The following is an 11,337-nucleotide window of genomic DNA, read 5'->3' as shown; positions in this document are numbered from 1 at the left end:
AGCCTTTCTGCCCAGCCCGAGCCACAGAGAAGGCCACTCGGGCAGGGTGCCAAGCGCCAATACAGGCAACCTTGCGCAACCCTCGATGGGTCTTGCGGGGCAGTTTCTTTGTATGCCAACGACTGGTCACCCCTTTGTAGCCTTTGCCTTTTGTCACTCCAATGACATCAATCATCTCATCCTGCCCAAACACCTGGTTCACAGGAACCTGCTGCTCCAGCCTCTCCCGGGCCCAGTCCAGCTTCTCAGCCACAGTGCCCCCATTTAGCTGGATCTCCATCAAGTGTGCCTTCTTCTGGTGCAGAGGAAGCAGACGCATCTGAGTGTGGGCAATTATGCGGATGACCTGGCAGTACTTCTTCATGCTGTTGTCCTTCTCCAGCTGGTTCTTGCCCATGTCATCCTGCCATTTCTTACACTATTTGGTGAAGGCCTTCTTCTTAGATTTTTGCCAGTTCTTGTAGAACCGCCTTTTACACTCATCACTGATGTGCTCAGCAAATACTGTCTTGAAGGTGCGGAGACCTCGTGGGGTTTCGACATATCCCACGATGCCCACAACTACCATAGGTGGTGTTTCCACAATGGTTACAGCCTCCACGACTTCTTTCTTGTTTACCTCTGAGAAGGCAAACAGGCATCAGTGTGTAGATAACTACCGCCATTCTAATGCCCACTCAGCCAGAAAGGCTCTCTGCCTCTGCATCAATTATTCGGTCTGGCCTTCAAGACTGCTCTCCACATCTTCAGGCTCCCCAAGGAGCTTTCACTGCACCCTAAGGTCCCAGGTGTCACAATACCTCAACTACACTTCTTGTTCTGTGTACTCGTTGGCAGTATAGAACAGGCATTACACCAGGCAGCAACTACCATCACCTATAATCCCCAGCATTCAGGAAGCTTGCTTTGATAAAATACCTTAGCTTCACCCTACACTTGAAATAAGCTTGGCCATGAGGCTATCACTGGCCTGGTTTCAGATCTCTATCAGTCCAGACATCAAACAAGTGTCTAGACAGACGTAGGAACAATTCTTAAAGCTCCAAATATGTGAGGCACCGGCTGCTTTTAGGACTAACTCGGCTTTGATGTCCAGACATGCACATGGTTAGGAATGACCAACTTTAGACTTTGCCCCCACAGGATTTTGAACGGGCCCTATCTGCCTAGCATGGCCATTCTTAGTCTCAGTAAGTGGGCACGGTCACCCCTCAGCTTCAGAGGCGGAACACCTGCTGTGGCGCTTTGCAGATTCATTGCAGGCACCAACCATTTCTGAACATACCCTGCCAAGTTGTACAAGGAATTTTTTACGTACTGGATCCTGGTCTGTCAACCTCCCGGACAATGTGGGTCATGCCAGCCTTGTAGCCTAGAAAGGCTGTGAGGTGAACAGGCTTGGAAGGGTCATCCTTGGGGAAGCTCTTCACTTTCCCACGATGCCTGCTGCTGCGCTTCCGCGGCAAGAAGCCCAAGGACCCATGCCTGGGAGCAGAGAACTTCCTGTGAGACTGGGGGAAGAGAGAATCACCGTTACTACAGGGCCTTCTCAACTGCTCTGGTCAACCCTATCACTTAACCATTAGTCACTGGAGCATACCACTTTACATGCGTGAGCTCTCAACGACGCCCTGCTAAATGGACACATGGCGCTTCGAAAGCCAGCATTTACGGGTAGGCCTCTCGAATTCCCAACGCCAAATCAGAACATGACAATCAGCACAGAGTTTCTGTCCGCCCGTCAAAAGGTTCATCATTTGTAGCTTCTGGGAACTCGGGAGACCCTCTTCCTTTCGCGGAATCCGGTCCCAAATGTAAATTCGCACAATAACCCCCGTTTTAGCCAAGGCAATCCAAAGCACACGGAATTTCCTACCAACCTATCAATACGAACTTCTGGGATAAAACTGGTGTCAAGAACCAAAATTAACTCGTTTTAAATCGAGGGACCTTTAGGCTTGGGCTCAAGGCAAGGCCTTTCCCACAAGCCCAGGCCGGCTCTCCGCACGCATTCTCAATAGAGGTCTAGGGGCCATCGCGGCCCCCGCCATGTCCTCTGTGCTCCGAAAGCACCTTCCCAGTCATGGTGAGACCACGATGGCGCCCACTTGACCACGCTAGCAGAGAACCAAGGGGACACCCGCCATTGCCACACGTACCATTTCTCGTCACACGCCGCCGCCGATAGAGGCCGGCCAGGCCGTGGGGCAGACTATATAAAGCCTCCTGATGGCTCCGCCCACTCAGCGTGCGAGCGTGCTGCCGCAGAGGACGTCGGATCGAAGTACGTGCAACGAACGTCCCTCTCCCGCCCACTCCGGGTTGACGAGTAGCGTCGGGACGGCAAGTGGTTGGGTTCAAACGCTGCAAAAAATTCTCGTAGACGCTGCGGTTTCTAATGTAATGAATCTACGGCGTTCTGCAGCAGCCAAACTTGATGGTAATGAAGCAAAATGGCTGCATTGTTTGTGTCGGTGTGCTACGCTCTCACCTCTAGAATTCAGTCTCCAGGTGCTGTCCCTTATAACTCTATACAATGTCGAAAGCGACGTCGTTGAGGCAGGCTTTAGTTAGATGGAACTGGATGAAACTCGTTTGCTCTCTGACTAGCCAGTGATTTTAATGCAACAACGACCTGCCTTTAATACGCCATAATTTCGGGCACACTTCTTTCAAGATCGGTCTCTGCCATTCCAGCACCTACACGCCATGTCCCGTTCACATTTTGTTCTTTTCTTTTCTTTTTAATTTTTAAACGTGTATTGGTGTTTTGCCTGCATGTCCGCCTGTCTGTCCTTGTGAGGGTGTTAAATCCGCTGGAACTGGAGTTACAGACACTTGTGAGCCGCCGTGTGGGTGCTGGACTTGAACCCCTGGTCCGGAAGAGCAGTCAGTAATCTTAACTGCTGAGCCATCGGTCCAGCCCCATATTTTGTTCTTAATTTTTAGATTTATTCATGTTATGTGAGTGTATGAGTATTTTGCCAAGGTGTATGTATGTGTACCATGTGTGTGCCTGGCGTCTGCAGAAGTCAGAAGAGGATGTCAGACCCAGGAACTGGAGCTACAGACAGTTGGGAGTGCTGTAAACCAAACTCCTGCTCGGGAGGCGGAGGCAGATGGATCTCTGGGAGTTCGAGGCCAGCCTTGACTACAAGAGCTAGTTCCAGGACAGGCTCCAAAGCCACAGAGAAACTCTGTCTCGGGAAAACAAACAAACAAACCAAACCCCGGGCCCCTGGGACGGCAGCAAGTTTCCTTAACGACTGAACCATCTCTCCAGATTTAANATATATTCATTTTTAGGAGTGTGGATATAGCTTTATTAAAGAAAAGTAAGAAAGACATTCTGAAAGTAGGGATACCAAGTGCAGAATATTCTTTAAGCCGATATCTAGCACATGCCTTCAATTCCAGCACTTGGAAGGCAAAGGCAGGCAGATATCTGAGTTTGAGGCCAACCTGGTCTACATAGGTAGCTGCAAGCCAGCCAAGGCTATGTGGTGAGACTCTGTCACAAAATAATAAAATAAAAAATTAACACTTAAAAAGGTAGAACTTTTGGGTTAGAAATTGTGCTTCAGTTGGTACTTTGCCTAGAATACATGAAACTAGTACAGTGTAAATACAGGCATGGTGTTCATATCTGTAATCCTAGTACTTGACAGATAAGAGCCGGAGAATCAGGATTTATAGGTTGTTCTTGGTTACATATTGAGTCTGAAGTGAACCTGGAATACGAAAGACCCTGTTTCAGAAACTAAAATAAAGGCTCGACAAATGGCTTGTTGATTAAGACTGTGTACTGCTTTTCCAGATGACTCCAGCTACCATGAATCAGACATCTTCCAGCATTCTCAGGCACCTGTGCAAGCATGCACACATGGAGACACAAAAATAAAATCTGACCTGGTGTGGGGACTCACAGTGCAAGGCCAGCCTGGTGTACCCAGTGAGACTCCGTCTCAAAACAAACAAGACAAGGTTTCCCTGTGTAACCAGACTGTCCTGGAACTCTGTTGACCAGATTGGCCTCAAACTCACAGAGATCCACCTTCCTCTGCCTCCTGGGATTAAAGACCTTAAAGGCCTGCTGTTGCATGCCTGGCCACCTGGCCAAAAATCTCTTAAACACAAGAAGAAACCTGAACAAGAGACAGCCTCTCCCATTAAGCTACATCCTAAGCCCTTGGCTATTTGGTTTTGTTATTGTTGCTGTTTTGTTTGTTTGTTTCCTAGACTGGGTTTCTCTGTAGCTTGGAGCCTGTCCTGGAACTAGCTCTTGTAGACCAGGCTGGCCTCAAACTCACAGACCTCTGCCTGCCTCCCGAGTGCTGGGATTAAAGGCGTGCACCACCACCACCCAGCCTGGCTTGTCTATTTGTTTTTGTTTTGTGTTATGGCCTTGAACCCAATGTGCAGCCTAAGGGTGCCTCAAACTCTGGGTCTCCCTAAAATGTCTCCCAAGTGCTGAATTCCAGGCTTATATCACCACATCCAGTCCCAGCTTCAGACGTTTTTGAAAACACTGAGCCAAGCTGGAGAGTTGCTTTACCAAAAATAGTAAACATATTACAAATTCACAGTAGTGAAAACAATGTGGCAGGGGAAAGAAAAAAGGAATAGAAGACATCAGAGTTGTCAATTGTCAATTTTTGTTTGCTTTTGTCTTTGTTTTTCAAGATAGGATTTCTCTGTGTAGCCCTGGCTGTCCTGGAATTCATTTTGTATACCAGTCTGGCCTTAAATTTTTGCGTGTGCACACACACGCGCGCGCGCGCGCGCGTGCGGGCATGTGGATGCACACAGTGAACAACAATGCTAACACACATTGAGAAAGTTTTTTCAAAGAAATTTTTAGTTTTATGTGTATAGGTTTTTAGATTACATGTATGCCTGTATACCACATGCATTCAACGTCTTCAGATACCCTGGAACTGGAATTATAGCTGGTTGTGAGCCTTCATGTGGATGTTGGAATTGAACTCCTGTCTTCTGCAAGAGTAGCTAATGTTCTTAACCACTGACCCATTTCTCCAGCCCCACCACCAACAGATACTTTTGACCCCAGAATCTTAGAAACACAAGTCATAAAGAATAAAGTAATTAATTATATTTGGTTATGTCAAAATTAAGGGTTTGTTTTGTTTTGTGAGATAGGGTTTCTCTATAGCTTTGGAGTCTGTCCTGGAACTAGCTCTTGTAGACCAGGCTGGCCTCAAACTCTCAAAGATCCGCCTGCCTCTGCCTCCGAGTGCTGGAACTAAAGGCGTGTGCGCCACCACCGCCCGGCCAGGTTGGTATGTTTTACATCCTCTGTAAATGTGTAAACGGATCCACAGAGAGGCAATATTTTTTTTAAACATTTATTTATTATGCATTCAATATTCTGTCGGCCAGAAGAGGGCACCAGACCCCATTACTGATGGTTGTGAGCCACCATGTGGTTGCTGGGAATTGAACTCAGGACCTTTGGAAGAGCAGGCAATGCTCTTAACCTCTGAGCCATCTCTCCAGCCCCCAAGAGGCAATATTGAGAGCCATACCAAGTCCAAGCAGTCTGGCAAAACCCAGGCTGTCAGCCAAGCAAATGCTCTTCGCTTTCTTTGAAGGATCAGCCAGAAATGACCATTTTTGAACATACAGTGGCAGAAACATTCAGCTAAAATCATCTGGACAGGTTCTGCAAGCCTGTGAAGGAGGCTTGCAGACACTTTGGAAGACCCGAATTCTATCCTAGGGACTCAGAACCAACGCCCACAGGAAGTCCTCTAAGCTCCACAAGGGCTGTGACACACACAGATACTTTTTTAAAAATCTGAACAGACACCACTTGCAGGAGAAAAACAAAAAACCCAAAGTCTAAAACTTCATCTAAACTTCTCAGCTGATTCAAATAGGAACTGGTCAAAAGCTGTCACATGACTCCCCTCTCTCTGGGGTGCTGATAGCCCTGAGATGAGGAATGCTCTTTTCAGGTCACTTTTGAAAAGCTTGTCATTAGCATGTGCTAGTTACATGTAATAGTGGTTTTCACTGTGACTCCTTTGCGCATGTGTATAACACGCTGCAATCAAGCTTACGCCTTATTGCCCTCTTTCGTCCCCTCCCACTCTTGCCACTCACCTTTCTCTTTCCAAATAGTTCTCTTTCCACATTCATGTCTTTCCTGTTGTTCTAATTGTTGGTGGCCCAGTGGGTTTTATCAGAATTACTTCCGGGGTCATGGGTAGTAATTTATATATGGGCGAAGCATGAGTTTCTTAGCAGTGGCTACACCACTGAAGAAAGTGTCTCTCTCCTTGCAACCATTTAGCAGTCTTTAAATCTTCTTGGAGAGATGGGCATCTGTGAAGTCTTCTACTCTTCTTGTAATTGGATGGTGACAGGACAGATCTTGTGCAGGTAATCACAGAGAATTCAAGACTGTGGTGGCCACATCATTCCCGGAGGACCGCATTCTGCTACTCCACCACCGTGTTCAACTCTTAGAGCTGTGTCTGCCTTCTCTCCCTTCTGTGATGTTCCTGAGCCTATGAGAGTTTTCTTTCGGGTTTGTTGTTCTTGTTGTTGTGTGTATGTCTTTATGTGTGGTGTATGTATGTGTTTATGTATCTTTGTGTGGTGTGTGTGTCTTTATTTTTGAGGCAGAGTCTCATTTAGCCCAGCCTGGTCTCAGAATCACTACTTGTATAGCTAAGGATGGCTATTCCTGATCCTTCTGCTTCTATCTAAGAGAGCTAGATTACATATATGTGCCTTCACACTTATTTTTGGGGTAGTGCTGGGGATTGAACCCAGGATTTTGTGCTTGCTATGGAAGCCAGAAGAGCTATATCTCTAGCCCAATTCACATTTGTTTTTATTATTGTATTTAGTATATAAGTGTTTTGCTTTTATATGTATGTTTGTGTGTGCCTGGAGCCCATGAAGGCCTGTAAAAGGTATCTGGAATTACAGACTATTGTGAGCCACTATATGGGTGTTAGGAATTGAACCTGGGTCCTCTGGAAGAAGAGCCAGTGTTTTTAACTACTGAGCCATCTTTCTAGTCCCGTATTTATTTTGTTTGGTTATTTAGATTTATTTATTATAGTGCTCTGCCTGCATGTATGCCCTAGGGCCAGAAGAGGGCACCAGAGCTCATAACAGTTGGTTGTGAACATCCTGGTAGCTGGGAATTGAACCTCTGGAAGAGTAGCCAGGGCTATTAACTCCTAAGCCATCTCTCCAGCCACCACCGCCCCCTTTTTTTTCAAGACGGGGTTTCTCTGTGTAGCCCTGGCTGTCCTGGAACTAGTTCTATAGCTCAGGCTGGCCTTGAACTCACAGAGATCCTCCTACCTCTGCCTCCCTGGGATTAAAAGTGTATGCCACCACTGCCTGGCTTAGTTGTTTTTTTTTTTTTTTAATTTTACTCCTTCTCCTCTCTATATATTGTTATTATTAGTGTGTATGTATGTATGGTGTGTGTGTATGTATGTATGGTGTGTGTTGCTTGCAAGGAGATCAAAAGGGGATCGAATCTTCTGGAATTGGAATTACTAAATTACAGTGGTTGTGAGTCACAGTGTAGGTGCTGGGAACTGAACTAAGGTCCTCTGCAAGAGCAGAAAGTCATCTCTCTTAACTGCTGAGCCCTTCTTTTAATTTTTTATCTTTTGACCGGAGGGCTCACCAGGTAGCTGCAGTCCTTGTGTCTGCTAGGCTATTCTGAAACTCACTCAGCTCCACCTGTCTCTACCTCCACAGCGCCATTTGTTTCCGCCTTCATTTGTTATGTTTTTTTCTAGATAGGGTCTCTGTTAAGTAGTCCTGGCTATCCTGGTACTCACTTAGTAGACCAGGCTGGCCTTGAACTCAGAGACCTGCCTTCCTCTTGCTTCCTCTTTATTTTTGACGGAGTCTCTCAAAGAACCTGGAGACAGAAGCCATTTGGGGTAGGCAATATGGCTAGCCAGTAAGTTCTCAAGATTTGTCTGTCTCTACCTCCTAGCTCTGGGATTACAAGTGTGTCTCTACCATATATAATTCTTTTTAATATGAATGTTTGGGATTGAAACTCGGGTCCTGAGCAATGCAAGCTCTGTACCTACTGAATCATTTCCCTGACTTGATGGGAAACTTTTGAAGGCAAACATAAGGAGGATGTGTTTTCTTTGTAACTTTTTAAATTTATTTANCTGTAAATGCTTTTCTGTGAGCTGGGCATGGTGTATACTGTATAATACATACATGCATATATATATACATATATATATATATATATATATATATATATATATGGTCTGTGTAATGGGTGTGTACACCAGAATGCAGATGCCCACGGAGATTATAGGCGACAGATCCCTCTGGAGCTGGAGTTACAGGTTATGAGTCACCCAGTGTGACTGCTGGGATCTGAACTCTGGCCCACTGCAAGAGCAGCGTTTGCTCCGGGCCCCTCTCTCTGGTCTATTCGTTCTTTTGAGACAGTCTCAAGTAGCCCAGGCTGACTGGAACTTATGTGCTGAAGCCAGCCTTGAACTGCTGCTTCTCCAGTCTCTACCTCCCAGATTCTAGGATGACAGCCAACCTGGTTTAGCAATAAGGAGGGTTACACAAGACATTTTGAAACTATAGTCTTTTGCCAGAGGGCTTAATAGCCAAGATGATGCTACTCTGATGGGGAGTAGTGCTGCTATCCGGATGTCCTAACAGAAATCCTTTCCGTATAAGGTGTCCAGAGCCTCGGAGCAGAACCAAGGCTGAGGTTCCAGTACCCTCATTAGCATACAAAAAAGAGAACATGAGTCCAAGAGCTTTAGGGGCCACGTGGCAGGAAGCAGGACCAGGACATATACATAGAATCGCATATCTATTTCACCAGGACCAAGTACATATGGTGAATACATCCTCTCTAGCTGATTGACACGGAATGCCTGTGGGAGTGTGGTAGGTGGGTGTGAAGGCACCCCCAGATGGCTCCTTATAGTCTGCTATATCCTTCACAAAGTGGTCTATGCCTTTAATCCAACACTGGGGAGGCAGAAGAAGGTGAATCTCTGTGAGTTTGAGACCAGCCTGGTCTATAGAGCTAGTTCCAGGACAGCCAGGGCTATTACACAGAGAAACCTTGTCTCAACCAATAAATAGATGCATGGTGGTGGTGCATACCTTTAATCCCAGGTGTCGGGAGGCAGAGGCAGGTGGATCTCTGTGAGTTTGAGGTCAGCCTGGTCTACAGGGCTAGTTCCAGGACAGCTACGGCTGTTAAACAGAGAAACTCCGTTTTGAAAAACAAAAACAAACAAAAAAAAGTCCCAAAAAAGGAAAATAAAAACAAAACCCAAACCCCTAATAATTAAATAAAATCAATCAATCAATAAATAAATAAATATGAGGGCCGGCAAATAAAAATAGATATGAGACCCCTCCAAGCCTGATGACCTGAGAGTTCAATCCTCAGAACTCACTTAGTGGAAGAAAAGAACGGACTCTGAGCAGCCAACTGATCTCTGTACACATGATAAATATAATTGTAACAAGTTAAAAACAGGGTCTTGAGAGCTAGCCCAGTGGTTAAGAGCACTGGCTGGGCTGCTCTAGTGTACTCCCAGCACCCATATGGTGGCTCACAGTGGCCTGTATTTTGAGTTTCAGTAAATCTGGCCTCTATGGTCACTGCAATATGGAATACACAGACAAACATGCAGGCAAAACACCCATACACGTAAAAAATAAAAAAAGTTTTAATTAAAAATAAATGGAACAGCTGTTGCTGAACTTTAAGCTCAGCCCAGTCCCTTGCTGTTGACATGGCTTACGCCTGAGCCTGTCTGCCTCCCCGGCGGTTTGGACCTGGATCTGTTCTGGCCAGGCTTGTCCTTTCATCCCTGTAGCTGGCTCCATCTTCACTCTCAATGCTGATCTCCAGTGATCTCTACAGCAATATCCTCTTCCCTGAAGCTGGTTTGGTTCCTTATCTGACTAAGGCTGACTCTATTTGCATTTCTGTCAGGCCTCTTCTGAAACACCTTCAACGACGACGTCGCAGTAGCCTGTCGAACTCCTTGTGTACAGCACTTACGTGCAGCCGGCTTGAGTGAGTTACTGTGCGATGTGTGACAAGAGAGTTAATTTTAGTAAGTAAGATTAGAATAAGAGCAGCTGCGTTTACCTTAGCTCGATCACCGAGGTAGGCAGGATTATCTGGCAAACAGGTGCTGTTGAAACTGCTCCACCTTATGAATTTATTGTTACTGGATAAATTCTGATACCAGGAAAAGACAGCAAGGTGTTTATTTACATTGTGGCATAGAACTAGGGACAAGGTCAAGATGGAGAATGTTTCAACAACCTTCAAGAATGCGTAGTAAGGAGCTGGAGAGATGGCTTAGTGGCTAAGAGCACTGGTTGCACTTCCAGAGGTCCTGAGTTCAGTTCCCAGCAACCACATAGTGGCTCACACCCATCTGTAATGAGATCTGGCATGTAGGCATACATGCAGAGGAATACTGTGTACATAATAAATAAATAAATCTTAAAAAAAAAAGAATTGGGGGGCCCGGAGAGATGGTTCAGAGGTTAAGAGCATTGCCTGCTTTTCCAAAGGTCCTGAGTTCAATTCCCAGCAACCACATGGTGGCTCACAGCCATCTGTAATGGGGTTTGGTGCCCTCTTCTGGCCTGCAGGCATACGCACAGACAGAACATTGTATACATAATAAATAAATATTAAAAAAAAAGAATTGGCATAAGAACAGACAGGAAGACCATTGGAACCAAATAGAAAACCCAGATATCAATCTACACATCTTCGAACACCTGATATTTGATAAAGAAGCAAAAAATATCAAGTGGAAAAAGGAAAGCATATTTAACATGTAGAAAAATGAAAATAGGCCCATATGTATCACCATGCACAAAACTCAAGTCCAAATGGATCAAAGACCTCAACATAAAGCCAGCCACACTGAACCTTATAGAAGAGAAAGTGGGAAGTACACTTGAACGCATTGGCACAGGGAAACACTTCCTAAATAGAACCCCAACAGCTCAGACACTGAGAGAAACAATTAATAAATGGGACCTCCTGAAACTGAAAAGCTTCTGTAAAGCAAAGGACATGGTCAACAAGACAAAACGACAGAAGGGGAAAAGATCTTCACTAACCCCACATCAGACAGAGGTCTGATCTCCAAAATATACAAAGAACTCAAGAAATTGGACACCAAAAGAACACATAATCCAATAAAAAATGGAGTACAGACCTAAACAGAGAACTCTCAACAGAGGGATCTAAAATGGCTGAAAGACACTTAAGGAAATGTTCAACATCCTTAGTCATCAGAGAAA

General features: G+C 45.5%; 1 protein-coding gene and 1 non-coding gene across 2 annotated transcripts in view; both read right to left on the bottom strand.

Annotated features, from left to right (window-relative positions):
• The window catches only part of Rpl3 (ribosomal protein L3), a 5,646-nt gene extending 3,376 nt beyond the window's left edge, over positions 1-2,270 (bottom strand). The window contains exons 1-3 of the mRNA XM_050165620.1: positions 2,160-2,270; positions 1,319-1,511; positions 434-621 (exon numbers count right to left, since the gene is read on the bottom strand). Of these exons, the coding sequence (XP_050021577.1) occupies positions 434-621; positions 1,319-1,511; positions 2,160-2,162 (384 nt within the window). The 5' untranslated portion in view covers positions 2,163-2,270. The remainder of the gene's footprint in view (positions 1-433; positions 622-1,318; positions 1,512-2,159) is intronic.
• On the bottom strand, positions 1,699-1,760 carry LOC126515851 (small nucleolar RNA SNORD43). Its single transcript, XR_007595938.1, has one exon. It is a non-coding gene; the product is annotated as a small nucleolar RNA SNORD43 (small nucleolar RNA).
• Positions 2,271-11,337: the final 9,067 nt, after the last annotated feature.

Source organism: Alexandromys fortis, unplaced genomic scaffold, assembly GCF_014885135.2.
Source record: "Alexandromys fortis isolate MF-2015 unplaced genomic scaffold, M_Fortis_MF-2015_v1.1 scaffold_157, whole genome shotgun sequence".
In the NCBI taxonomy this organism is placed as follows: Eukaryota; Metazoa; Chordata; class Mammalia; order Rodentia; family Cricetidae; genus Alexandromys; species Alexandromys fortis.
Note: the sequence above shows the minus strand (reverse complement) of the source record. Positions and strands in the feature narration are given on the sequence as shown.